Source organism: Pelobates fuscus, chromosome 3, assembly GCF_036172605.1.
Source record: "Pelobates fuscus isolate aPelFus1 chromosome 3, aPelFus1.pri, whole genome shotgun sequence".
Lineage (NCBI taxonomy): Eukaryota > Metazoa > Chordata > Amphibia > Anura > Pelobatidae > Pelobates > Pelobates fuscus.
The window spans coordinates 325,087,322-325,114,891 of NC_086319.1; the positions used below are offsets into that span (position 1 = coordinate 325,087,322).

General features: G+C 41.2%; 1 protein-coding gene across 3 annotated transcripts in view; it reads right to left on the minus strand.

The window, feature by feature from the left end:
* Positions 1–27,570, minus strand: part of EFL1 (elongation factor like GTPase 1) — a 289,883-nt gene that overhangs the window by 182,627 nt on the left and 79,686 nt on the right. For all 3 annotated transcript variants that reach the window (XM_063448974.1, XM_063448973.1, XM_063448972.1), the window contains exons 13-14: positions 14,604–14,755; positions 12,135–12,307 (exon numbers count right to left, since the gene is read on the minus strand). In XM_063448974.1, coding sequence (XP_063305044.1) covers positions 12,135–12,307; positions 14,604–14,755 — 325 coding nt within the window. The remainder of the gene's footprint in view (positions 1–12,134; positions 12,308–14,603; positions 14,756–27,570) is intronic.

A 27,570-nucleotide genomic window follows, 5' to 3' on the forward strand; every position in this document is an offset into this window, starting at 1 on the left:
GTGCAGGTGTTAATGCCCTAGTGCGACCAGAGATGAGTGTAGGCTTCAGCTTCTTATAACGGCATCAGGCCAGGTGCAACTCAGCAGTCGAACTCCTCCTGATCTCAGGCAGGCTCGGACGTGTATGTCCTGTTGCTGTAAACTTTTAGGGGCCCCAGGCTGCATGGAGGTGATCAGGGCATTATTACCCATTCATTATATTGAGTAATTGCACGAAGTCATCATATGTGCAATACGGAGATAGAAAAGACTGACATAAAGGGATAATTCAGGAGAGAATATATCATTTTAGTATAAAAACTTTTACTATTTTTGAAAGATTATTCCCATTAACTCTTTTTCTCACATTAGGAGAAAAGTTCAAGAAGCAAATCTAGCAAAAACATAGTAAATTTTATAGTGAAGATGTATATATTCTAAGCAATATTCTTATGCTATTTCATTTTTACATTAGCCTTTTATTTTTCACACTGATTTGCCCAACTTAACCAGTGAACACATGCATTTTCTTTATGAAAACTACATAATGTTACTCTTAGGAAGGGATCCCAAAAGGTAGATCCCCAGATGTTGTAGAACCGCAACTCCCAAGATGCTTAGCAGGCCTTTAGTATGGCTAAGCATCATGAGAGCTGTCGTTTTTTTTAATCTGAGGATCTACTTTTTGGGCACCCCTGTTCTTAGGGCAGTATAAATGGAGGTATTTGATCTTTATTCTAAATTCCACACCAACACTGAACTTTAAATGCAAAGGGTAGAACAATGTTAGTGTTACCAAGATCTGATGGAAGTCACACAATGCACCCTAGTAACTCTTTGCATAGGATATGGAAGCAAAAGTTGATGCAATTTATTGTCAGGCCTCAAGAACCTAGGATTAAGGGTAAAGTGTGGAGTTTGCACAGGGATAAAAAAAAACAAAACATCTGGAGTCCATGGATACGATAAAAACCAAAGAAAGCTCATTCTTGGGCATTATCGTCTCCTTGCATGAAAGTGTTCTGATAAAAGAAAATCAATGTTGCAGATTGATTACACAGTCCTTCATCAGGACATAAAATGAGATGTGTCACAATGAAGAATTATCTAATCAATCTGGGATGCTGATTTTCTGATAAATAAATAAATAGAACTCACAAACATTCAATGAAGAACATCCTGGCGTAAGCTTCAGATTACCAAATATAGGCATATAACTCAGATAGTAAGAGCATATTAACAAATATTTCTTCCCCACCCCTTACCTTTATTGAGACAGGTCATTAGGGATTACATTTGGTTATTTTGTATGCCATAGCTTGCTGGTTCAAACTCAAGATACATAAATTGCACTAAACTCAAGACTTCACTACGAATTCTGCGCAGTCAGCTCTTCAATACCCAACACTTGCATTTAACAAAATATTAAGTTCAAAACCCTGAAAGAGGGTTTGGAAAGAGTGTGTGTTGTGACACAGCCCTTTAAGAGTGTTGGTTGTTTAAACTTAAAGGCATTAAAGTGGTATTGCCCTTTAACAACGTTAGTCTCACACAGCAATAGCCATTGGATGGCCACTAAATGGTTAGCTATATAGAGCAATAGACATCTGTGTGTATTTAGAATTTTTTGTATTTCTAACTGTATTACTTTCTACATCTCCTGCTGGGAGCAGGAATATATAAATACATTTCCATTCATTTAAAAACTCTTGGATTTCAGACACATACTACATCATAAGCCTATTTTTTTGGCTGCCAACTTATAGAAGTTTAGCACTACCCCACATATAAATGCACTAACGGATACTGCTTAACAACAAAGATGAAAAAAAAAAAGCCATTTAAAAACCTTACTTGTAAATTACTTAATTTTAATACGGAAAGGCAATTTAAACTCTATTATGCATTCAAACCCCCTGCTGATTCCCACTAGTAGATTACAATTTATAGAACAATTGAAAATTTGGACCAGTCTTGCTAACCCTTTGAACTCAAATGATAAGCACAGAGTCACTAGACCATAGGAAATTAGGAAATAATTTTACTGCCGAGATCACTGTAGGTAATACATTTTGTCAAATCTGATGCATAATTTTGTTTTAAATCTTGCACAAAATATTCACAACAGATGGTCCCAATTATACACTGGAGCTACATTTTCTCTTTTACACAAATAATGCCAAGCAGAAATTATACAGCCACACCTCTGACTTGAGATGTATAAAAGTGTATCAATTAAAGTAAGAGAATACATATCATAGAATATATTCCTAGTTATCATTTTTGATAATAGATTGATGTTGAATAAGATTGCTGAGGTTCAGTTTGTGATATCTGGACTAAATGTAAGTTAAATGCAGATAGCCAAATCTTGTGACATTTGCCTAGAGCTACCGATGAGGATTTTTATAATTCTTTATTTTTGCAGTGCTTTGGGTATTTAAAGGGACACTCCAGGCACCCAGACCACTTCTGCCCATTGGAGTGGTCTGGGTGCCAACTCCCACTACTCTTAACCCTGCAAGTGTAATTATTAAAGTTTTTTATAAACTGCAATAATTACCTTGCAGGGTTAACTCCACCTCTCGAGGATCTCTACTAGACAGCCACTAGAGGGCACTTCCTGGTTCCTAGCACAGGAAACCTGTGCTAGAGCGTCGCTGGACGTCCTCACGCTGTGTGAGGACCTCCAGTGTCGCTCATTTCCCCATAGGAAAGCATTGAAACGCATTTTCAATGCTTTCCTATGGGGAGTGCTAATGCGCATGCGCGGTATTGCCGCGCATTAGGTCTCCCCAGCCAGTGGGTGGGATCAGTCTCGCCCACCGGCCGACGCAGTCAGAAGGAGGAGCGGCACGGAGGGAGAAGCAGCGACGTGGGACATCGTCAGGTTTTCACCCCTTCAGCAACCGGGATTTGGGGGAGGGAGGGAGAGGGAACCTGCTGTGCCAGGAAAACTGGAGTTTCCCTTTAACAAGCTTACAATGACATTTTACATGAAAAAATACAATAAGGTTGAAAGCAAGATCTTCATGAAATGTCAGAGTTACAGCAATAATGATGTAGGATATACAGTGTGTATGGGTGGTAGTGAAAGAGGTTATGTTAAAGCAATTGCATTTCCTAGGCAATGATATTAATTGCCACAATAGTTAAACTAAGATAAATATATGAAATATATAGACAGCTAAATAAACAAGAGAGGAATACCACTGGGATGTATGCTTTAGACTACAGCACAAGTTGTTTATAAACAATTGAAAAGAGAGCGTAGTATCTTCCTAACTGGAAAAACAAAAACAAAACACAAGAGTAAAACAAGCTTTGCTGCAGGGATTTTCGGTAGCCAACTCATCCTATGCCCACAGAAGGAGAGACTTTGTCAGTAGTAAACAGATATCCAGCCACATTGAGCAGGTCGCCCCTTTAGGCTCAAGCCACACGGGTATGATGTTCCTTGAGGATTGCAGGTGCTTGTACTTGCGATTCTCTCTTGTCCAGTGTTCAGCTCTGCATAGGTGAAGCCATCCGAGTGCGGACAGCACACTTGAGGAGATATGCCCGAGCGGCTCGCAATCTGGGCAAGTAGTAGCTGGCTTGAGAGCTTGACCATCGGATATGATGCGACGGCCGCGGTGTCCGCCTTTGCCTCCACCTCTGATATTTTGCAAGGGACGCCTGGAATAGATCTCGCCACACGGCATCGTCTAGCATTCAGGGACTGTAGAGCCGCAGCTCTGCTCACAGGAGGAGGTATGCGATTTTTACAATTTTGCCCAGAATAGAACACTAAGCCGGTCATAGGCTTGTAGGATCAGGTCCTCAAGGGAAGGAGGTTGTGGTAAGGCCTGTGGAGCAGCTGGTTCCAGCTTGGTGGCCATTTTGGCAGGCCTCAACCCTCCAATCTGCTTTTAATGGGAACAGGGCTCAAGAGCAAGTTATCTTCAAACCAGAACAGAGGATCGGCCGCCTCCCCTGCCTCAAGTACGTCTGCAGGCCGCAGATACAGCTAGCATGGGTTACACCCGCTGGAATCAGGCAGAAGCAGGGCAAACACTGAACAGGGTATACCCTAGTAGATTAATCATGATTTGTGCTAAAAACAAAGTAGTTAAGTCGATTAGCAGGGACAATAAGAGATTTACTCTGAGGAGCCCAAGCTATATGCGACTGTCCCTGTTGGCAAGCGGCCCCTTTTTATTGTAGATTACCATTTCTATTTAGAGCAGTTTATTCTATAAAAAATTTTTTGCCCTTGCACACTCCACCCGGACTCCCTGGTTATACATTATATTTCCTCTTATAACTTGTTTTTGTATAGGCTTCTAGGACTTGTTGCCATAATTCTTAAACACTTGTCTTTTCTAACCCACACCATAGCTCATATATCTCCTAACCATTGTCCTCCGTGTGCAGATCTGTATGTTAGTTCCAATTGGTATGAAAATGATTAACACATTTTGCACACCATGGATCAGGTCCTCCTCATGTTTTTCCTTACTCTTGGTGTCTGCCAAAATGTGTTTCTGAAGAAAGCTGAAATTTGGCTTGACTATCTAAGTTCAAGAAAAATGTATAGTAACATTAGTTTAAATCTGTACAGCATCTGAAAAAGATTTAAACCTTTAAAAAAAAAAAAAAGTGTGAAAAGACATTTCAGACACCAAAGGTGGTAGAAAGCATCTGACAAAGCAATATGTTAAAAAGAAAAAGTAAAAAAAAAAAAAAAGAAAGAAAGAAAAAAAGAACCAGACTTTCCGGATGGAATGTTTTCTTTTATTTAAAAATACAATATATATCTGTCCATTTAGATCGTATCCATTTTCTACCATACACCTACAGACTGCACTTTAAAAGTACAGTGCATGGAGCCCACTGACACAGGTGTGGGTGGATACTTGGACCTTACCATCACCCCCTTGTCTTACACGTTCAAGAATACAAGTAAATGGGAAAGAAATTATTTATGTTGCATATAAAGCTTCCTACAAATATCCATTATCTTGGCCTTTAATGTGGGAGATTTTTTTTTTTGTTTTGTCTTTTACATTTACATTTAATTTTTACAAAAGAAAACAAGTAAACAAACGCCTCTCCCACCACAAATAAGGGATGCTGTAAAACGGCTCTGTGACTTTGTTTTTTTTTTTCATATTTGCAGACTCTAGACGTACTGCACTATTGGTTGCTTTCTACCTCTTCTCTGTTTCATATATACGAACTAACACCCTGAGACGTATCCACTTCCATTGAAGAGAATACGGCTTATCTAGTTTCCCTGATTATCTACTGCTACTCTAGCGAGACCTCCTACCCTCTCTAAGACTATTTTATTCATATTGGCGCAGCCCTACTCCATCTTTTTTGTGTTGTATATGACCCATTGAAGGACTTGAGGGGTTTCCTTCGCTTGGGTTGCTTCCCATTCTGCATGTATTGTGTGTTGATTAGCGCTGAATTCCTGCTGTATTCAGTGCAGGGAAAGGTCGTTTTTATTTACCTGAAGCAGTCCCTTGAGGCCGCTGCCATCTTTTTCGACGAAGGTCTTCAGCTACTGGTGCTTCATCTGCATGCGCAAGAGTACAACACTGACGTCGATGAAGGATCCCACAAGACTCTCCATTGAAAGAGCTTTTCCGCCCTCAGCCATCACTAGTGACAGCGGTAGCTGCACCTTTTTGTTAAGCACAGGAAAGATATACAAGACAAAATAGTCCAGTAGTCCCTACTTTGCCTTACGATAGGTTTTGACAGGATTCAAATTTCAGTGAAATTCTAGCACAGTCCTTATGAGCATTTCATAAAGATTATTATATCTTCATGAAATGCTAATTTTTTTATTTTATTTTTTAGGGTCTTGCAGCGATGACAGCCACTTTAAATGTCGATAGTTTGAAGAAAATAACCATTGCAACATTACCCAAGAGGGAAATATTTCCTGCCAACGTATATGAAACATTATTAAGAAAGTCTTACCACGTATACAGGGATATTGACCTTGATGTGACAACATGTGCAATTCTCCAGAGCGTGGGGTTTTGGCTCTCAAAAAAAACCAAAAAAAAACTGTTGACTTCAGATCAATTAAAAATTACCGTATTTTTCGCTCCATAAGACGCACTTTTTTTCCCCTCAAAAGTGAGGGGAAATGTCTGTGCGTCTTATGAAGCGAATAGGAAGGTTTACTTACCTGTCTTGCAGCGTTGGCCGGCAGCACAGGGCGCACTGCGGTAGTGGAACTTGAATTTCATGTTCCGGTTTCCGGCGGGACTGAAAGGAAGTGTGCACAAGCTGAGTGCGCACTTCCTTTCAGTCCCGCCGGAAACCGGAACATGAAATTCAAGTTCCACTACCGCGGTGCGCCCTGTGCTGCCGGCCAACGCTACAAGACAGGTAAGTAATTATGGGACAATGGGAGGGGGACAGTATGGGAGAGAAGAATATGGGGAGAGGGATGAAGTCTATGGGGGGGGATGAAGTCTATGGGGAGGGGGGGGAGATGAAGTCTATGGGGAGGAGGGGGAAATGAAGTCTATGGGGAGGGGGGGAGATGAAGTCTATGGGGAGGGGGGAGATGAAGTCTATGGGGAGGGGGGGAGATGAAGTCTATGGGGAGGGGGGAGATGAAGTCTATGGGGAGGGGGGGGGATGAAGTCTGTGGGGAGGGGGTGGATGAAGTCTATGGGGAGGGGGTGGATGAAGTCTATGGGGAGGGGGTGGATGAAGTCTATGGGGAGGGGGTGGATGAAGTCTATGAGGAGGGGGTGGATGAAGTCTATGGGGAGAGGGTGGATGAAGTCTATGGGGAGGGGGTGGATGAAGTCTATGGGGAGGGGGTGGATGAAGACTATGGGGAGGGGGTGGATGAAGACTATGGGAGAGAGGAGAAGATTATGGGAGGGGGGGACACTATGGGACAGGGGAGAAAAAAAATATTCTGTACAAACTGTCCCATAGTAAGAAACACTATGGGACAGTTTGTTCAGAATATTTTTTTTTCTCGGTTTCTTCCTTCCTCTAAAAACTAGGTGCGTCTTATGGTGAGGTGCGTCTTATGGAGCGAAAAATACGGTAGTGTTTTTTAGCTTCTGTACCATATCATTTTTGTTATAATCTATGTGTACATTCAGGGGATTATCCATTCCGCATCTAAAGTGTATTAGAACAAAATGACGTATGAAACGGGAGTAGAACATTGAACTTAACTTGTTCCAGTGCTTCAGTTGTTGTACAGCTTCTACAAATGGACATTTAAATTAGACACTCACAAGAGAACTTGACCTCAATGGCACCATGTCACCTTAAAGTGTTAAACCATTTTCAAATGGTTTAACTCCTGAGTCACTTAGGTGACAGGCGCACAGTGTACACCAAAAACAGTTTAAAATCTTGAAGTAACACGACGCACAGGGATTCCTGCCTTCAAAATATTTGTATTGATATGAAGTGGTTATGAGGGTAGAACATCATTTAATCAAAGTCTAAATGAACTTGTGAAAGTTATAACACACCTCACCCTTTTCACTAGGATGTTTGCATTCTACAACAGACATGGGCTGTTTTTAAATGTTGTCATCTGAGCATTTGCTGGTCACCTGGTGTTCGAAGTTGGATTCCAAATAGGAACAAATTCTAAGAAGATAATCCGATAACCCCTATAATTTCAAATTTTTAATTTACCTTAATTTTTTTTCCTCTCTCTCTCTATCAGTACCACTACAATGGAAAAACATTTCAACTCCTGCCATGTCAACACATCTGTTAATGCATTACTAACCCTTTTCTGTTGAGGCACATTACCCATTACGTGTTTCATTGTAAAAAATAAAAAACACACTCACAAAGAAAAGATAAAAAGATGATGATTTAACCCGCATTAAAAGACAGTTAGGATGTGTTGTTCGTCACTTTGGCATTCAATGAGTTACAGCCATACCTACACAAGCCTGATGGGAACAAGTGCCAAAAGCCTAACCATAAATGAGCTTGGCTCCTACGTACAAAGTTCTTCTGGAAACCATATGGCAAATCATCAGTTAGAAATTTGCATCAATCACTAACTCCAAATTGAACGTCTACTTTAAATCCAACTTCTAGTAGTCTATATCCTCTTGTCTACCCCATGTGGCAAGGGAAGAGCTTCAAGCTAATCTTTGTTTTTCCCACATGGGAAATTGGTTATGGCCACCAACAAAATCCTTTGTGATATATTTGAACAATAAGATAAAAGCCCAGCCAGCTGTACATTAATCAGTGAGAAATAAATATATCAGTTCTTTGTGCTATGATGAAAACGTGTTTATTTAGTACTTGCTGGGGCCAACAGCTCAAATTCAACAAATTGCAGCAGACAGCACATTTGATGAACAGCTCTTTATGTTGCATATCTACAAACAGAATGAGAATCCTGCCTCCCGCACAGCAGCTATGAAAGTCTGGTCAACATCATTACTAATTTCCTACAACCAGAAATTGGAGGGCCTTCTCTGAATTCTTTTTTTAAAACCAAATAAAACAAGTCATGGAAGAAAAGGTCTTACTGTATAATGCTGAATCTTTGCTATGTGTGTCAGGAAAGCAGGAAGCCATTCCATCTAGCCAAGGAATAACTATTGGTAACAAGTTTAAACTTCAAATAGAAACAGATTTTTTTTTTTTATTCTTTTGTATTCATACATCACTATCGGATTGTACATCGCCTAAATGATTTCTTAAAACATTTTATGATCGGTTTCAACAGGGAAGATTTTTGGTTTATTTTTAACTATATAAGGTGTAGATTTGAAAAAAAAATTCTGCAAAATCAAAGTTTATTGATTGTCGATTTACATTCAGTTCCATCCTGTACAATCTATAAATCTTAGTACTGCATCCAAGGTGTAGATTTTATTATTGCCCACCTCAGAGGCAATCATTTTTGTGTAGACCCTGCCGGGAATAAAATATATCACTCTGATTTGTGAACACATTTTACAGTAGCATTATTAACAATCTGAATACAACAATTTAAAGAAGGTCTTAAATCCTGTAAAGTAAAACACTATAACAGAGTACACATGATACGTCCACTAGATTCTGCTGGGCCTACACAAGCTTTTAGCAGGGGGGAGAGAGGCGGGTGAGGGGGTATTAGCTCCACTAAGAGTAAAACTCTAGAAGTGAAATATGATAATGGACAGTTAGGGCATTCTTTAGTCTCACATTCCCCCAACTTTTAATTTTTTTTTATTCAATTGTAAATATCCACCTCCAAAATACCACCATAAGGAAACCTGGCTATGGTCGCCGCTACTTTCTGATGGGCCCTGTGTCTTACCCTCGATTTTAAGTATTTTTATTGTTAGAATCTATATAGTCTACAGTTAATCTCGGTTATACTTTAATGTTCTATGTAAAGGATTAATATTAACTGAAATAAAAAAACAAAAAGAAACGTGCAAAAACACAAAATAGCCAAAAATAACCAACCTGTGGCTATAGCAGATTTGGAGAATTATTTTAACCTAGCTAATTTTGCATAAATATTTTTTTTAATTTTCCACAATTTAGTGAATAGTGAACACGCAAATAAAAAAAAAAAGATTTTAAAAAAAAGGGGGGGGGGGGGGGGGTCTACACACATGGAAAAAGACTGAGTCCATGGTCTATAAACAACTTAATTTCATAATCCTACTATATTGTCCCCATGTTTTAATAACGGTTTTATAGAATAAATATTCTCTCTCTCCCTCCCTCCTGAAATCTTATTTTTCTATCAACAACTCCCACTACTTAATTTGATGATATCCCAGGTCAAGAGTGAACTACTGTACATCATAAAGACTATGGAAGATCAAACAGATTTTTTAATATCATTAATATAATTATTAAGTGGGAACTGATCAGCACTTTATATACTGTGCAGCTTGAATTTTGTTTGTTTTTTCCGCCCTCTTTTTTTAAAGTTTTTTTTTTAGACTTTACCATTTTACTTGATCATTTTGTCTTCCCCTTCATTGATATTCCAAAAGTAGTGAATTTTGCTCATTCCTTTTGCTGTGTGTGTTTATATGTATTCAGTATAGATCGGCAGCAAATAGATGAAACAGGCCATGCAAAGACACCCCGTTTTTTTCCATTTGCTAAGTAGATGTTCCATTTCTTCTGAGGTATCTTCAAAAGTACTTTAAAGATGACAACGAGCCTTTGAAAGCACATATTCCCCGCTTGGAGTTTGACAGCATCAGTCATACCAGAGCCCTGCACCAATTCGGAGAAACCGATATCTTCAGCTACTTCCAAGATGCTGCTCTCATTTCAAGAATGTATGCTGGTAATTGTTTCTGTCAAATTTACAAATCCTTTGCGTTGTCTCTTCCAGGAAGGAATATTACTGTATAATGATCACACATACTACCAGCTCTTCGGGGAAATAAATTGGAGACGTTTTTTTCTTTCTTGTGAATGGTCATATAGATGTGTTACCTACCTAAAAATAACTACTTGCAATCAGGAAAAAAGTTATGAAAATGCTGCAGACAACAGAAAAAATGGCCTGAAAATGCTCTACCATTACTTTGTTTTCAACAAGGAATTAACATAGCCCTGTTCCTACCACTGAAAACGAGGTCAGTGTTGTACATTTTTGCATAAAACCTCGCAATGCTTTTACGTTAACATGTGTACAGAAAGAATATGAATTTAAAGGAGCACGCATTTATTTGTGTACATGGTTTGAATGTCATATTTTACAAAGAAAAAGATCTTTAAGTTGTATCTATTTGTGCACGTGCAAACTGCAGTAAGTTCCCCATAAAACCTGCAGGAGATATGCATGATTCTCTGTAAGGAATTCACCATTGTTTCCCTTGGTAGTGGAAAACTTGAGTTTGAAGAGCAGGTACATTTTGCGTCTTTTTGTAGAAAGCATGCACACACGTGGCATAAAAATAAATAAAGCTTGATTTTATTTAGGTTTCATTTGTTTTGCAAGGCTGACTATGAGACGCTTTGCTTTAAGTCATTCAAACTTGCACAAAGTGCATTTCTGATCTAGAGAACCTCTGACCTCAATTCCTGAGAGACCATTTATCTGAAATGGCTACCAGAAATCTATACCGGGGAAGTAACAACACACTTACTACCGCAGGAGTCCAGAGCCTGAGCACTATAGCAAAATAAATATATACATGGGGCTTTATATGGTCTGGCACAAGGGATTGAGCAGAAAGTTAAGCATTGCCTTGACAGTCCTCCTTTAAAGAAACATTATAGTGTCAGGATACTAACATGTCCCCAGCCCCCCTATCTTTGCAGGGAAAAGGTAAGTTTACTCACCCTTTTTCCCATGCTGCACCTGACTCTGCTTGGTCCCGCCTCCGTGGCTGAGATCATCAGTTTTGATGATCACAGCCAATACAATGACAGGAAAGCATTAGGAAGCTATTGCAGATGCCCAGCAAAATGGCACACTGCGTCAATCAGCATCTCCTCATAGAGAGGCATGAAATCAACGCATCTCTATGGGGAATGTTCAGCACCTCCATGTAGACGCTGAACGCCAATGATAAACTAGGGAGCACATTTAGTGGCCTGCCTAAGTGACTGCCAATGTAGACACTGCCTTTTCTCTGAAAGGCTGCAGGGACATGCTATAGACACCAGAACCACTACATTAAGTTGGTTCTGGTGAATATAACGTCCCTTTAAAGTATATATTCGTGTAATCAGACTATACACTAAATAAAGATAGAATGTCCTCCTCTCATTATTCCACAGAAATAATCCCATTATTGGCAATGCACACACCAGACAATGCTCACAAGTACCATTGACAAACACAGGTGGAGCACTGTTGACAATTTGTATGGTGTGTGGGATGGCACCTAAAGGGATTTTTTTTTTTCTTTCTATGGAAAATGACTGCTGTGAATTCTTATGTTTAATGCAATGCAAGCAAGATTTAGAATTCATCTAACTACACACACTAGAAATCAGCACATAGTACAACTAATGAGATGGTATTTGAACTTCCCATTTGTGGAACTGTCCAACAGTCTGCCAATATTTTCATATTGGACTCTCATGAATTTTACAGCACAGCAAAAATCTAACTTTTTAAAGCAACTTCAAGTTTGTATTCAAATCAAATTATTTTTATTTTTTTTAAATTTTACCTTTGACAGTGCTTCTGGTGGGTCATATTTTGGTCCCAAAAAAAAAATTTTTTGTCCTTTGCGCACCACACCACTAAATACTCGTGCAAACGCAATAAAGGTACTTTTGTCGCCATCTGGTTTCTCCGGTTTCTGAGGCAAATTCTCTGTCCCAGGGGTTGAATGCTGTTCTCCTAAACAGAATGAATAAAGAAGGACTGCTTACAAAATGGTTGCAAACATGGTAATCGAACACCACTATATTTTTCAACTTTCTTCGTACAATATAAGAAAAATAAAGACTTCTAAACATATCCAAAATTTAAAGTGCCTCAACTGTTTTGGAGATGTACAGAGTCAAATGGTATACCTTTAAAGTGCAAAAAATTCCAAATGGCTGGAGTATCTTTTTAAAACATTTGATCATACCTGAAGAAAACCGCTAACTGACCGTCATTTTTTATATTTAGATAATAAATATGTGATTGTGACTACTTGTCTTGCGTGTTTACACTTTTTGAAAGTCAATCTTAATGGTTTCATTTTAAAGAAAACTGAACAACAATACATAAAACCCCGAAATCACATGACAGAAAGATCTGTTAATTAGAGTTTAGAATCAGAGGAGTAAAAGTTAAAAACTCTCAGAATTGGGCGCAAATCCTATACATTAAAAAATAGGGAAAGGGAAAAGCAAGTATAAGAGAGGAGAGACAAGGCTTAAGGGAAGTTGGGGCACCAGAACAAGTCACATTTTGGATGCAAACCGAGATCTCACTATACCCATCACTCCCTACTGCTCACCTAGAATAATAAAAAATAAATACATAAAAAAAAAAAAACAACAGACACAATATCCACAAGCCTGAATACCCCTCCAGACAGTCACTGAGGGAAGTCATCATGAATACTGTTAACAACATTCATTCAATTTCAGATATCCATTGCTTAAAGGCAAGGACTTGGTTTGTTTGTAGAGGGAGCATGTCTGATTAAGAACTTTGTACTTGGAAAAATACATCATAAGGTGGAGAAGCAAAGACCAAGTGTATCATCATCCAACAGACTGAAATGATTGAGCACCAGTCAGTCAATTGTAATTTACACCAGCAGCAGCCATAGTACCCAGTATGTTCTGAATCCTTATTGAACAGTTTCTGGTGAAACATGGCTTTCACTACTTTACTCCACCGGCCCGCATGTTGCAGTGGGGTAACTGTTGTCCAAATCTTAAAGATATTGGGGGAGATTTTTTTTAAAGTGTCATCGACAATTTTCTATCTAATTTTCAAAAACATTTTGGCACAATTTGTGGTAAAATTGATTAAATCAGCCTGATATTTTTTGCTCTAACCATCATTTTTGAAAATGAGCAGAGTTTTCTCCAGATCAATCAATTACTGAATATTTCTGCCTCTTTTTTCCCATCACTATAAACTGTCTGTCTTCTGAAATGGACATTTCAGCAAAAACTGGTTATGTTTACTATGAAGAAAACATTGACTTTTAGATCACTTTATTTAGCTATGTTTAAAATAATTATGAAACGTAACCTCCACTTTTCAGAACTCTTTGATAAAAACTACCAAGTAGTCATCAGTTTAGACTTTCTCTGCAGTTGTTGTATCACTGACAATGCTGGACCTCTTCAAGGCCTAAAATGTCCATCTCGGCCTGTATAGTCTAATTTTAGCAACCAGTGAGCCAACCTACATCAGAGAATAAGATGGTTTGTAGATCCTCACAGATTTGATCCACACACAAGTCCTGTGTTGATCGATTTTGTCTAAAGCACAATAAAGGACAAGCACAGTTCTAAAAAAAAAAAAAAAAAAAAGTGATCCATCTGCCCAGATGAAGGTCGAGGTGAGAGCTCCTGGTGGCTATGCATGTACTAGGTCATTTACTCTTCACTATTTTGTGTGCCGTGTGTGGGTTTAATTTGAATTTTCACTTTGGGTTGGTCATTTAGAGCGGTTTCAGACAACCATTCTTTTTTTTTTTTTTTAATCTCCCAGGCCATTCACTTATTTATGCTTTGTAACAAACAACATTCTCTATGCAGTCTATGTACTAAACTGAATATCCTCTCTCATTAGCACACAGTGGTACATAGACACACAAACACTTAAATAGATTTATGAACACACACTCTCTTTATATAGAGCAGCACATGTCCATTTTGCCAGACCTTGGTGAACCTTCACTATGTGGTTGTTACTGCAACGTGGTATGTGAGCTTTAGAATGCCATGTTACCTATCAGAACTCAGACGGGCAATAAGCAGATCACATCTTCATTAATACAAAGCAACCTGTAGATCTAGGTCATTAACTGTTTGCAGAAAATGCTGATGTTGTGTTACTGCGATTTTTAATGGTGTGAGCCTTTAATGATCATAAAGTTGCATTGTATCTACTTAAACATCCTTGAGGGGAGAACGTTAATAAAATAACGAGGAGATAAAACTACCTTTTATGCTTTTTTTACCTTTTATATTTTCATTGTTTCCAATTACTTCACATTCATTGCTGGAGTGAGCCTGCTCCGCCGGTTGTTGCCCCTGATTGATTGCCATCTTTTCAGCATGCCTCTGTCTTGCAAGCTCCCGTCTTAATCCAATTTCTTCCTGAGTTAATGGCCTGCAAGAAGGAGTTATTTGCATGACAAGTACACCATAGCTAATAGGGAATGAGACACATTGATTTTTAATATTTGATTTCAATGTCTAACAATTACCAGATACATTTGGGAATTCCTTGCAGTTAAGGTTTGGTACATGGAATATCTAAATTCATTAAATGCACAGAACTCTTGTCACACAGCCCCAAACTGCACAACCAGTAATACATTTAACATATTTCTTCCAATTAAGTGTTCTTCTCTTTCTTAAATGTAGCACCTAGCAGGTTTCAGGATTATTCAACCAGAAAGAGCGTTGTGACCTGTACTGTATATTTAGTGTGCTGTTACTAAACCTAGCGGTGCTTATTCGTTATACTGAGAATTATGGAGAGTGGGCCAGGGAATTGCAAATTTTAGGCTAAAAATTATCTAGATTAGCTATTGAGGTCTACAATTTGAAATATCCTGCATCAGTTACTGACAGTTAAGGTTGCAAATGTAAATATGAAAGTTTCCCATAATTGTATTTCTTTCTATGTATATTACAGTTATAAAACGGTCTAAATCTAATTGTAATAAACATCTGAGTTTAGCCATGACTGGTTTGTACTATTTGATTGAGGCTTTATTTAGTACATTTTCCATGATGCCTAGCCAGATTTTTGACTGGGGCACCAATATAAGTTCTAGGTTTTATTATCAATATATGTTGTATAACTGAACATTTTCAAACTTTGATTTATTTAGTGCAATACAAATTTTATATATAGTCTATTCCTTATGCATATATTGTTCTAAGCATATTTTCTTTTTTATATGAATCAGAGTTATAAATATTGTGAATTATGCTTTACTAGATAAAGGATTTCTATTAACATTTTTCTATGTGAAAGCATAAATTCTTATTCTTGCTTGGGATTTCAAACAAATATAGCTACCAGGTTTTATTATAAATAGTGTTCACATTTTCCAGAGTCCTATAGAATAGCGAAGAATACATCCCAAGGATACACAATGCAGAATAAAAAAAAAAACACAAAAAAAAATAAATAAATAAAAAAAAAGACATGAGGGCACAGCTGGCCTAAGTTTATTAAAACACCTTGAAACAACAAAGAAATCCTTTCTGGAGGGGAAGAAAAACAGGGACATACATCCAGAATGAAGAAAACTAGCATTTATCTTAATAAAAGCGGAGAGTCCCTAAAAGTCAAAACCACTACAAGAAAGGTGAGGGGCGCTGGGTGGAGTGTGTTTTAGGAATAGCTGAAGAGCCCCTAAACCAGTTAAAAAGGCTACATGCTAGGGGCGGTGTATGAAAAACCTAAAAAGGAAAATAAACCGCCGACATTAAAGAGGAAGCCAAGGTGGAAATAAAGAGGCAGTGTGCATTACTGTCAAAGCACGGAAGAGAACTGCAAACACCTAGTAAAACAGACGAAGCAAAAACACATGTACATTAAAAGGACTCTTTTACTAGCATGAAATGCACAGCTCATTTTCTCCAGGAAAGGCACGACAAAAACACAGCGCACAGGCATCGGTTATCAAGGTGTTAGAAAATAAAAGAACACATGCCTTTAAAAGACTGTATTAAATACATATGTATATAGGTTTTTATTATTTATTTATTCAGTTGCAAAGGATATGGTTGTGGCACAAAGCCCAATTATGATAGAAATAATTTCCTTAACCTGGTTCTGACTGTCTTGGTTTGTTGAGAGCTGTAGACAAGCAATTCAGGGGCTTCAGCTGCACAGACAGAAATGTTTCTTACTAAATGTGAATTGTTTGTCACACAGGTGGGTTTACTCAGAAAAAGTTAAAGCAGCGCTGTCATCCCCCTTCAAAAGGAGTATTTTATAAAGATAGAATCTTTATAAAATACTCACATTGACTGGAATTTTAAATCCGTCCAAAGATATACAGAGACAAACTAGTGACTACTTAGGTTCAGGATTATTCCTCTGCATGAAAAAGAGTGACACTAGGCAGAACTACCACTGTCAAGTCTTGCCATTTCCTCCGTCATCATTAGTGACGGCTGTAGGGAAAACAGATCTTTCTATGGAGGAACCAGCAAGGGACAGGTTCAGGTAAGTAATCCTAATCTTTGCCTGCAATCCCTGTACCGGGGCCATAGAGCGGCAATGTCCCAATCGGGGGACTTTGCACATTATGTTTGGACCACAGACAGGGTCGTATTAGCCGCACTTTCCAGGGGGTGGCAAAAAAAGCCACACCCAAATGCCCAGGCAAATGTCTTGTTAGTCTGGCGGCAAAATGACAATCCAGGCGGGCATTGAGCGCTGGCCAGGGAGCACTGATTAGTGAGCTCTCTGCTCAGCTCCCTCGTGCGCCGCAGAGTAATGCCGGGAGCCGGTATATGACATCATATTTCGGCTCCCGGCATTACTCTGCGGCGCGAGGGAGCTGAACAGGAGGATCAGTGCTCACTCGCCGCTTGCAGTCACCGGCCGGCCACCCAGCAGCCCCACTGAACCCCAGGGAAACGAGAATTCACCTCAGCATTCCCAAAGGTAAGGAGGCTGGGGGGTTGAATTAAAAAAGAAAAATGTGTGTTAGTCGGTTAGTGAGTGTTTGTGTGTGTGTGTCTGTTAGTGAGTGTGTGTCTGTTAGTGTGAGTGTGTGTACGGCCCTCCTGTAGTGATGATGATACCGGAGAAACTGACGGAAGCCAAGCACAGAGAGATGGACACAGGTTTCTTCAGGAAGGAAGAGATTCTTTATTGGATCACCGATCGGGACTCAGAGGGACTAGCGTCACCAAAATACAGCAAAGTCTGAGTACTGAATACATAGAGTACATTCCTTATATAGCACTGTAGCTCCTCCCACAATTAACTACACCCACACATACCCTTAACCTATTTAATAAATAGAGTCTAAACTCATCCATCCGGTCTAACCACGTGGCTCATCTGATACAAAGGAGAGGGACGCGTAATTCCAGTTCTTACATTCCTGCACCTGGTCAGTACAGTGATAACAGTATCTTAGCTACGTGTAATTAACTAACTGATACTACAAACACATATACATACATATGCCTTGTGGCAATCTTAGCCTGCTAAACTTGTATTTTACTGGAATTACATCACATTCCCCCCTTTGATGCCTCTGATATTTCACAATTACTTGAGGCATCACTTAACCTTGGTTTGCATATACCTCAGGTTACCATGAACCAGACCAGACTTATCTTATGATGTGAATCTTTTAACACTCATCTTCCTGCATTGGTTCTCCTTGATCTAGAGCCTTATACTTATATATCGCCATTATCTGTGCAGCAGCCTTCCTCTCTGCTATACTTCCTATCAGGCTTTGCACAGACCTAACTACTAAGGGTATAAGACACGGTAGGAGTAGACACAACAGTAAAATCAGTAGGACTCCACCTACCACTGCCTTAAGCCCTCCAAACCACTCATACCAGCTACCAAACCAACTACTTGGATTGTACCCTTTCCATACCTGAGTAGGCACATGCACTAGTTTAACCATATGGCTAGTAAGCTCAGCTATTGCTTGCCCTTCGTCATCTATTTGAAGACAGCAATTGCTCAGGTTAAACTTCCCACATACACCTCCCTCTACTGCCAAAAGGTAATCCAAGGCTAATCTATTTTGGTACACTGCTGTCCTCATCCTGGTATTATGCTTCGCTAGAAGATTGAGTGCTTGTGAGGTCTCATTAGTAATAATCTCAACCACCGCCTGTAATCTTATAATACGGTTGAGCATATAAATTGGGGTTCTATAACCAAAGGTACCATCTTCTGCCCACGTGGCTGGCCCATAATAATCTATGATACGCTGGGGAGGCCATTCATTATCTTCCCAGGTGCCTATCTCTAAGGGTCCCCTTTTCTTCCTATGATTCACATCATACACTTTAACACCTAAAGTCTCACCTGTTTCAATCGGTAACAAGAAGAAGGATGGTTTGAGCATACCCAACACACATGCCCCTTCCCAGTCCTGTGGCAACTCCGAATAGGCTTTCTTACCACAGATCCAGTACAAATTTGCTGGGGCTCTCCAGGTAGATGTGATGGATAAATCAAACCACACATCCTTTAAACTGGCATATCTAGCAAACGGGTTAGATGGTTCTGAGACATTTGAAGCCGACCACCAAGTTGTATTTTTAGTATCATCATCATAAGCTTTTTGCCCTAGACAAGTTAATTCTCCTACAGAAGTATTATACATTATTCCTTTCCTTGCTATGCAAACATAACCTATGATGGAGGTCTTTAATCTCCACTCAGATTTACCTCTAACACTCAAATGATAATCGGCTTGTGTAGATATTAGTTGGTCAACTGCCTCAGAACCGGACATTACCTCCTTTGCTTCCCAAGGCCATTGGTCTCCCATGTTAGTACCTCCACACACATAGCAGTTGGTAACATTAAGACTACCGGCAATACTTTCAGCTAGGTCAATGAACAGGTTTTTAGCGTTATGGGGGATCTTATTATCTATACTCATCTCTTCATAAAAGGAATGGTATACTTGATGAGTCTGGGAGGATACCGTATCAGTCTCTATTCCTATAAACAATAATGTCCCAGGATCTAAACCCGTCCCGTATATCTGAAACCCAAATAAATTTCCATACTTATCTAGGAACTTGTCGGGGTTATTAATAAGTATATGGACTGGGTTGCATTCCATAGACTTACAATAAGGGCTAGTCGGCAACTTAGTCACTATCATGTCTTTATCTACTGTCTGTCCCCAAGTCGCCCACCCCACACAAGACCAATATGGACAAAAGTTATAGTCTTTATTTGGGCATCTAGGACTCACATATTTATTTTTACTACTGGGACAAATATATTTATCATTAGACCCATACGTCCTCTCCCATCTAAGATCCCCACATACATTCCACGGTTTTCTACCACTTGATATCGCCTTACATGCATCAAATAGCAGAACACCCGAAGAATGTACGGATTCTAACACCGTCTTATTAATTAGGGTCCCCTGAGGATCTCCATTCCTGAGAGTCAACCAAATTGTACGAGGTTGATACTCTGGACTGAAGCACTTAGGTTCTCCTACTCCTAAATGGCACACACTATAGTCTATATTTAGGTATCTACATCTTGATACCTCTCCTTTACATTCGTATTGTGAATGCCAAATTAGGGTTTGGGAAATATGGTTACCTGTTCTCGTAGTCTTAATGCATACCTCACAGCTAGGAGTGTCGGTACCTCTACCTTCCTGAATATAAAAACACATATAAATAAACACAATCAAAAGCACATCTTTCGCCGTCATCCTCAGTCTTCGTCCGTGCGATGGAACCTCAGCTTCCAGGATGTGAGGGCTGCAGGGAATGGAGTTCTGCTCGTCTTCACAGGTGTCCCTTCGAGACTTTCCTGGCTTATACACTATGTGTTGGTAAGCGGACAGGCTTTATTATGGCCTTCTCACTCACACCTGTAACAATAAAATTTGTAATCCACAATAATTCCTCGTTACTCCGACTGAGTAGTGCGTTTCAACCGGATCTTGCAGGGATTCTCTGGATCTGCTGTAATTTGCCAAGAATCGACTGCTGCTGGTTTAACCCTGGAGTGATGTATCCACGGAGTTACTTCGGCTACTTTTATCGCTGTAGGGGTAGACAAAAGAACAACATAAGGACCTCTCCACTTGGGCCCTAACGGTACATTATTCCACTCTTTAATCCACACTTGGTCTCCTGGATGATAACTATGAACAGGGGGATAAATATTCACAGGTAATCTATCTTGTACCCATTTCTGTACCTCCTCCATAGTCTTACCCAACTCTACAACCTGCTGCCGGGTAATTCCTTCTCCCAACTGACTCAAGTCCCCCCTTAAGTTACCAAGTACGGGAGGTGGTCGCCCATACATGATTTCAAAAGGAGAGAGGCCCATCCTTCTGGTAGGGGTACTGCGGATTCGCAATAAAGCTATGGGTAAGAGAACGTTCCACTTAAGTTGGGTTTCCTGACACATTTTAGCCAACTGGTTCTTTATAGTTCTATTCATTCTCTCTACCTTACCAGAACTCTGGGGTCTATATGCAGTATGAAGCCTCCACTTTATACCAAGCATATGAGTCAGTTGTTGTAGGCACTGATGAACAAAAGCTGGACCATTGTCCGATCCTATAGAACAGGGTAGTCCATATCAGGGTATTATTTCTCGTAGCAGGAATCTTACAACTTCTCCTGCTTTCTCTGTACGAGTAGGACATGCTTCTACCCAGCCTGAATAGGTGCACACAATTACCAACAGGTAACGATGTCCACCCGATTTAGGCATTACTGTAAAGTCTATTTGTAGATCGGACATGGGGAGTCCCCCCATAAACTGGACTCCTGGTGGCTTTACTGGTCCTTGTCTTGCATTATTCTTAGCACACGTTACACATCTGCGTACAATGGCCTGAGTCAAGTTGGACAATCTTGGTATGTAGAAATGTTTCCTGAGAGATTCTTCAGTACTGTCTCTCCCAGAATGTGTCCCGTTGTGATAATTTTGGACAATTTCTACCGCTAGTGATGCTGGTATGACTATTCTTCCATCTTCTAGCTGATACCACTTGTTCTCCAAATACTTTCCCGGTTCAGTCTTTAACCACTCCTCTTCTTGAGCTGTATAAACTGGAGTCCATTGGGACAGTGGAGTTGGTATAAGAGCAGCTATATGCCCCACATACTCCTGTCTTCCTGATTCAGCAGCACGCTTAGCTGCACTATCTGCCATCCGATTTCCCTTGGTTACATCACCATCTCCTCTCAGATGCGCTCGACAATGTATGATACCGACTTCTTTCGGCTCCCACACTGCTTCCAATAGTTGTAGGATTTCAGCTGCGTACTTGATTTCTTTGCCTTCTGAATTCAGTAGTCCTCTTTCTTTATACAAAGCTCCGTGGGCATGAGTGGTTAAAAACGCATACTTAGAGTCCGTATAGATATTTACTCTTAAACCTTCAGCCAATTGTAACGCTCGTGTTAGTGCTATTAATTCTGCCTTTTGTGCTGATGTTCCTTTCGCCAGTGGCCGAGCTTCTATCACCTTGTCTATTGTTGTCACTGCATATCCTGCATAGCGGATCCCTTCTTTCACATAACTACTGCCGTCGGTGTAATATTGAACATCGGGGTTCTGGATGGGAAAATCACGAAGATCTGGTCTACTTGAAAATACTTCATCCATTACTTCCAAACAATCATGTTGACTTTCAGTAGGTTGCGGCAAAAGGGTAGCTGGATTTAAGGTGTTTACAGTCTCTAAATGCACTCTTGGGTTTTCACACAACATTGCTTGATACTTGGTCATACGGCTGTTACTAAACCAATGATTTCCTTTGTAATCCAACAACGTCTGTACTGCATGTGGGACTCGTACATAAAGTTCTTGACCCAGAGTGAGTTTATCGGCTTCAGCTACTAGCAGGGCGGCTGCAGCTACGGCTCTTAGACAAGGTGGAAGTCCGCTGGCCACTGCATCCAGTTGCTTAGACATGTAGGCAACAGGTCTTTGCCATGATCCCAAGTACTGTGTCAATACTCCCACAGCCATTCTTCTTTGCTCGTGTACATATAAGTAGAATGGTCGTGTGTGATCAGGTAGACCTAATGCTGGGGCACTCATCAAAGCCTTCTTCACATCTTCAAATGCCGTTTGCTGTTCTTGGGTCCATAAGAAGGGGTCGTGCTCTGTACCTTTGATGGCTGCGTACAGAGGTTTTGCCAGTATCGCATAGCTGGGAATCCATATCCTACAGAAGCCTGCTGCCCCCAAGAATTCTCGCACTTGTCTTCTATTCTTGGGTATTGGTATTTGGCAGACAGCTTCTTTTCTCTCTGGCCCCATAATCCTTTGACCTTCAGAGATATGGAATCCCAGATACTTGACAGTTGGCAAACACAACTGAGCCTTCTTCCTGGACACCTTGTATCCTGCCTTCCAGAGAATATGTAGTAGATCGTGCGTTGCTTGCTGACATTTTTCTTTTGTAACTGCTGCTATCAACAAGTCATCTACATATTGTAACAATACACATTCTCCTGGGATAGACTCGAAATCCAGTAGATCTTGACTTAGAGCTGAACCAAATAGGGTAGGTGAATTTTTAAACCCTTGGGGCAGTCTTGTCCAAGTCATTTGGCGTTTTGAGCCCGTTACAGCGTTCTCCCATTGGAAAGCGAAAATACATTGGCTTTCTGCGGCAATTCGGAGGCAAAAGAAGGCATCTTTGAGATCTAAGACTGTGAAGTAAGTAGCCCCGCCCGGAATTAAAGCAAGCAGGTTATATGGATTGGGTACAACTGGATGTATGCTAACAACCGCATCATTGACTGCTCTTAAGTCCTGTACAGGTCGATACTCATCTGTACCGGGCTTTTGAACAGGCAGCAATGGGGTGTTCCAGGGGGAAGTACAGAATTTTAGGATACCATACCGTATGAACTTATCCAGATAGGATTGGATGTTCTTCTTAGCCTTCTGCGGAATGTGATATTGTCTTAGGCTCACTGGATAAACCCCATGTTTCAGTTCAATTTTTATTGGTGGAATATTGCGGGCCAGTCCTGGTGGGTTGTTCTCTGCCCAAACTCCTGGTATGTTAAACAATGTCTCATCACTCCTAGGGTTTTGGCTAGTCAACACTGTATAAAGTCGCCACTCTTCTTCCTTTGGTACGGATAAAGTCATAATACCTGAAGGTCCATTAAACTTTAAGGATGTTGTTCCATTTGGTAGGAACGTAATCTGCGCTTGTAATTTTGATAGCATATCACGTCCCAGCAATTGGACTGGACATTCAGGCATATAAAGGAATTGGTGTTTTACTACGTGGCCTCCCAATGTACAGAGTCGACTTTTAAGAACCGGTTTTTCAGCACTTCTTCCAGTTGCTCCTATCACAGTAATAGTCCTTCCAGATGGAGGAGCAACTAGATTAGTCACCACTGAATGTTCAGCACCAGTGTCGATCATGAACGCACTCCTTTTCCCCCCTATTGATACATCGACCATAGGCTCCGCTCGACCAAGGGGGATGGAGCCCGGTCGGTATCAATAGTCCTCCATGACAGTGTCAGCCAATCCTACAAAGTCCCTACCTTCTCTATCGCGGGACCTTTGCGCTGCTGGAATATACCTGTCTTCCCTAACACTTCCTCTGTTCCCATTACTCCCTCTATAACCATTACTCCCTCCGGGGCCTCCTCTACCTCTCGCTCTACCTCTAAAGTTTCCGTAGCCTGCCCTGGGTTGGTCTCTCTCGTACTGCTCTCTTTGCGGACATTCGTTCCTCCAATGCCCTTCTTCCTTGCAATACGCGCATTGATCCCTACTCAAAGGCTCCCTACTCCATCTATTATTGCCTCTATCTGGGCCCCGTTTATCTACGCCTGCGATCGCTACCGCTAGCATATCAGCCTTTTTACGCATCTTGCGCTCTTCCTCTTTCTTACTTTCTGTATCCCTGTTCATATAGACCTTATTTGCTACCTCCATTAGTTGGGTGATGGACATACCTGCAAACCCTTCTAACTTTTGTAGCTTGCGCTTAATATCTCCGTATGCTTGGCTGACAAAGGCGGAGTTAACCATTCGGGAATTGTCTGCGTCTTCCGGATTAAAGGGGGTATACAAGCGGTATGCCTCCAATAATCGGTCATAAAAGACACTGGGCGCTTCATCGCTTTTCTGGATCACCTCAACTGTCTTCGACATGTTAATGGCTTTCTTTCCTCCGGCTTTCATGCCAGCAATTATAGCGTCTCTATAGGCTCTGAGTTGAACCATATCAGCACCATTTACGTTCCAATCGGGATCGGTGTTGGGATAGTGTGTCGCGGCCCATGCTGCTGGATTGGCTTGGTTCAAAGCACGGGCTCTATCCTCTAATGCTTTAATGGCTGCTTGATTTATTCTTGTCCTTTCCTCATTGTTAAATAAAGTCATTAGTAACTGCTGGCAATCAGCCCATGTCGGATTATGCGTCTGTACTATTGAGGTGAACAGATCAGTCATAGCTTGTGGTTTCTCAGTATACGAGGAATTATGGGTCTTCCAGTTTAAAAGATCGGTTGTGGTAAATGGGACATATACGAAGACTGGGTCAGCGTGTGCCATTTGACCTGCGGCATCGATATAAGCTGACCCGGGATTCAGACGAAGAGGCATCTGATAGTGCTTTAATTGTTGGGCACCAGTCAACTGTCGGGTTTGGATGGGGCTACGTAGAGAGGCGTCAGTCATGGGTTCCGGTCGGGGAGAGATAGGGTATGGGGATGTGGGAGGTCGGTTTTGGGAAAAGGTCGTAAATAAAACACTTCGAGCCGAGCTAGATGAAGCTTGACCGGAAGTCTGAAGTGGCGCCAAATCAGGATATTCGTTTCTAATGGGGGTGGATTCTGGTTCCGGAAGGGGAGATTTAGTACGAGGGGGGGTGGATCCTGTACTGGAGGAGGAAGCGGAAGTGGATGAGGGTAATGAGGGGAGGGGTGCAGGACTTCCTGCGTTTGCGTCACTTCTTCTTAACGGAAAGTAAGGGGGCGGCAAAGGGATCTCGGACTCAGGGGGCGTGTCCAAAATGGGCCTAACACCAGTCCTAGTGGACGAGCAAGTCCTAGCTACCATGAGGCGACACTGCTCCTCGTGGCATGTCTGGAGCCATTTTGGCGAGTCATTTACGGCCTGTCTCCAACAGTCAATATAAGGAAACTGGCCGTAAAGTTCAGGCCTACCCGATACAGCCACGTGTAAGCGCTGTACCAGAGTTGGATCCAAACTGCCACGTGGCGGCCATGCCGCAACCAAAGTAGGCCACTCCCTAGTACACAAAGTGACCAAACGTACAGGAGACATCTTTACCCCAAAATCACAAACTTTGAATCCCTTTTTAAAATTCTTAACCATACATCCTAAGGGATCCGGAATCGTTGACTGCGACGCACCCATACTTAACAATGGAACGTCGTCGACAACGAATACTATACACGCGTACTATTCAACAGTCACACCCGTTTCCTCTGGCAACAGCACCACGTGGTACGGTTACCAAGTGAAACGTACACAATAACAATAAACACTCAGGGAATTCCCGTACACACACAGCTGTTACACCAGTCACTATATAATCAATATTATGCCCTTTGGCGTAACTATACAGTCACCCACGCTATAATTCTCTATATACGAATTACCCGTCTATAACACACCCCAGTAACATCGTCTTTTACAAATAGCGGTTACAGTACGGTTAGCATAGGTCAAAGCACAAGTTAAGGTCACAATACAATTATTAGTGGTTATGGTGTTAAACATGCAATGGACGACAATGATTAGTACTTATTATATAATGTCAGTAAATATACAGGGTTATGGTACCGTGCACTATAATACAGCAACACACTATTAACACTCTCGCTAGACGGCTGAGCTCGCGCTATCTAACAAGATATACACTTTACTAAAACAATCGTTAACACATTTACAATTCCCAACTAAACTATTGGCCAGTACCTTGAATGGACTACCTAAAACTATATACACCCGTTTTGGTTAGCCACACTGCCCAATCACCACATATATAGCGAGCTAGAGAACCGAATTTACACAGGCGCCTCTTAGTCGCACTATCAAAAGTCTAGTGGGTTCCAAATTTACACGCCTTCCCACTTAGCCCAGATAGGATGAGAACTAGCGAACCGAATTTACACAGGCGCCGCTTAGTCTCCCGGTCCCTCCGACCTAGCGAACGTAATATACACCCTAGAACGCTAGTCTAGACAAGACACCGGTGTCCGGCTAGGGCTATTTACACCAGGACCCCGCCTGACTAACCAAATCAAACGGTCTGACTAAAGAGCGTTCGATCGAGCGGTGCGCCTTCGCTCCTTCCCTCCGACAGAGGGGGCAGATACACAGATTCAAAACCCCTTTGGGCCTACCGCACAATCGGTATACCCCTAGTGGGTCCTGCCGTCTAAAACAGCAGTTGTCTTACCTCCTCGTTCCTGAACCTGAGTTCACACTCATCGACGGGGACACCCCAGCACTTCTCACGTAGAGGCCGATGATCTCCTGGACAACAGACCAGTGGCGCCGAGACGAAGGGAGGTCCACGCAGAAGTTCAGGGGTGCAGCCGTAGAGAACGTGGGCAAAGATAGACCGTCTCACGCCTCTGCCTCTCAGCTACCGTTGAACGATGAGCTTCCCGGCCAATGCACCAAATGATACCGGAGAAACTGACGGAAGCCAAGCACAGAGAGATGGACACAGGTTTCTTCAGGAAGGAAGAGATTCTTTATTGGATCACCGATCGGGACTCAGAGGGACTAGCGTCACCAAAATACAGCAAAGTCTGAGTACTGAATACATAGAGTACATTCCTTATATAGCACTGTAGCTCCTCCCACAATTAACTACACCCACACATACCCTTAACCTATTTAATAAATAGAGTCTAAACTCATCCATCCGGTCTAACCACGTGGCTCATCTGATACAAAGGAGAGGGACGCGTAATTCCAGTTCTTACATTCCTGCACCTGGTCAGTACAGTGATAACAGTATCTTAGCTACGTGTAATTAACTAACTGATACTACAAACACATATACATACATATGCCTTGTGGCAATCTTAGCCTGCTAAACTTGTATTTTACTGGAATTACATCACAATGAAAGGGTTAAAAACCCTTTTGCCTCTTACTTTAATCCAGCACCAATGTCCTGCGGCACTGGGTCAGGCTCTGCCTCTTCTTCACCGATGTCAACTGGTCAGAGC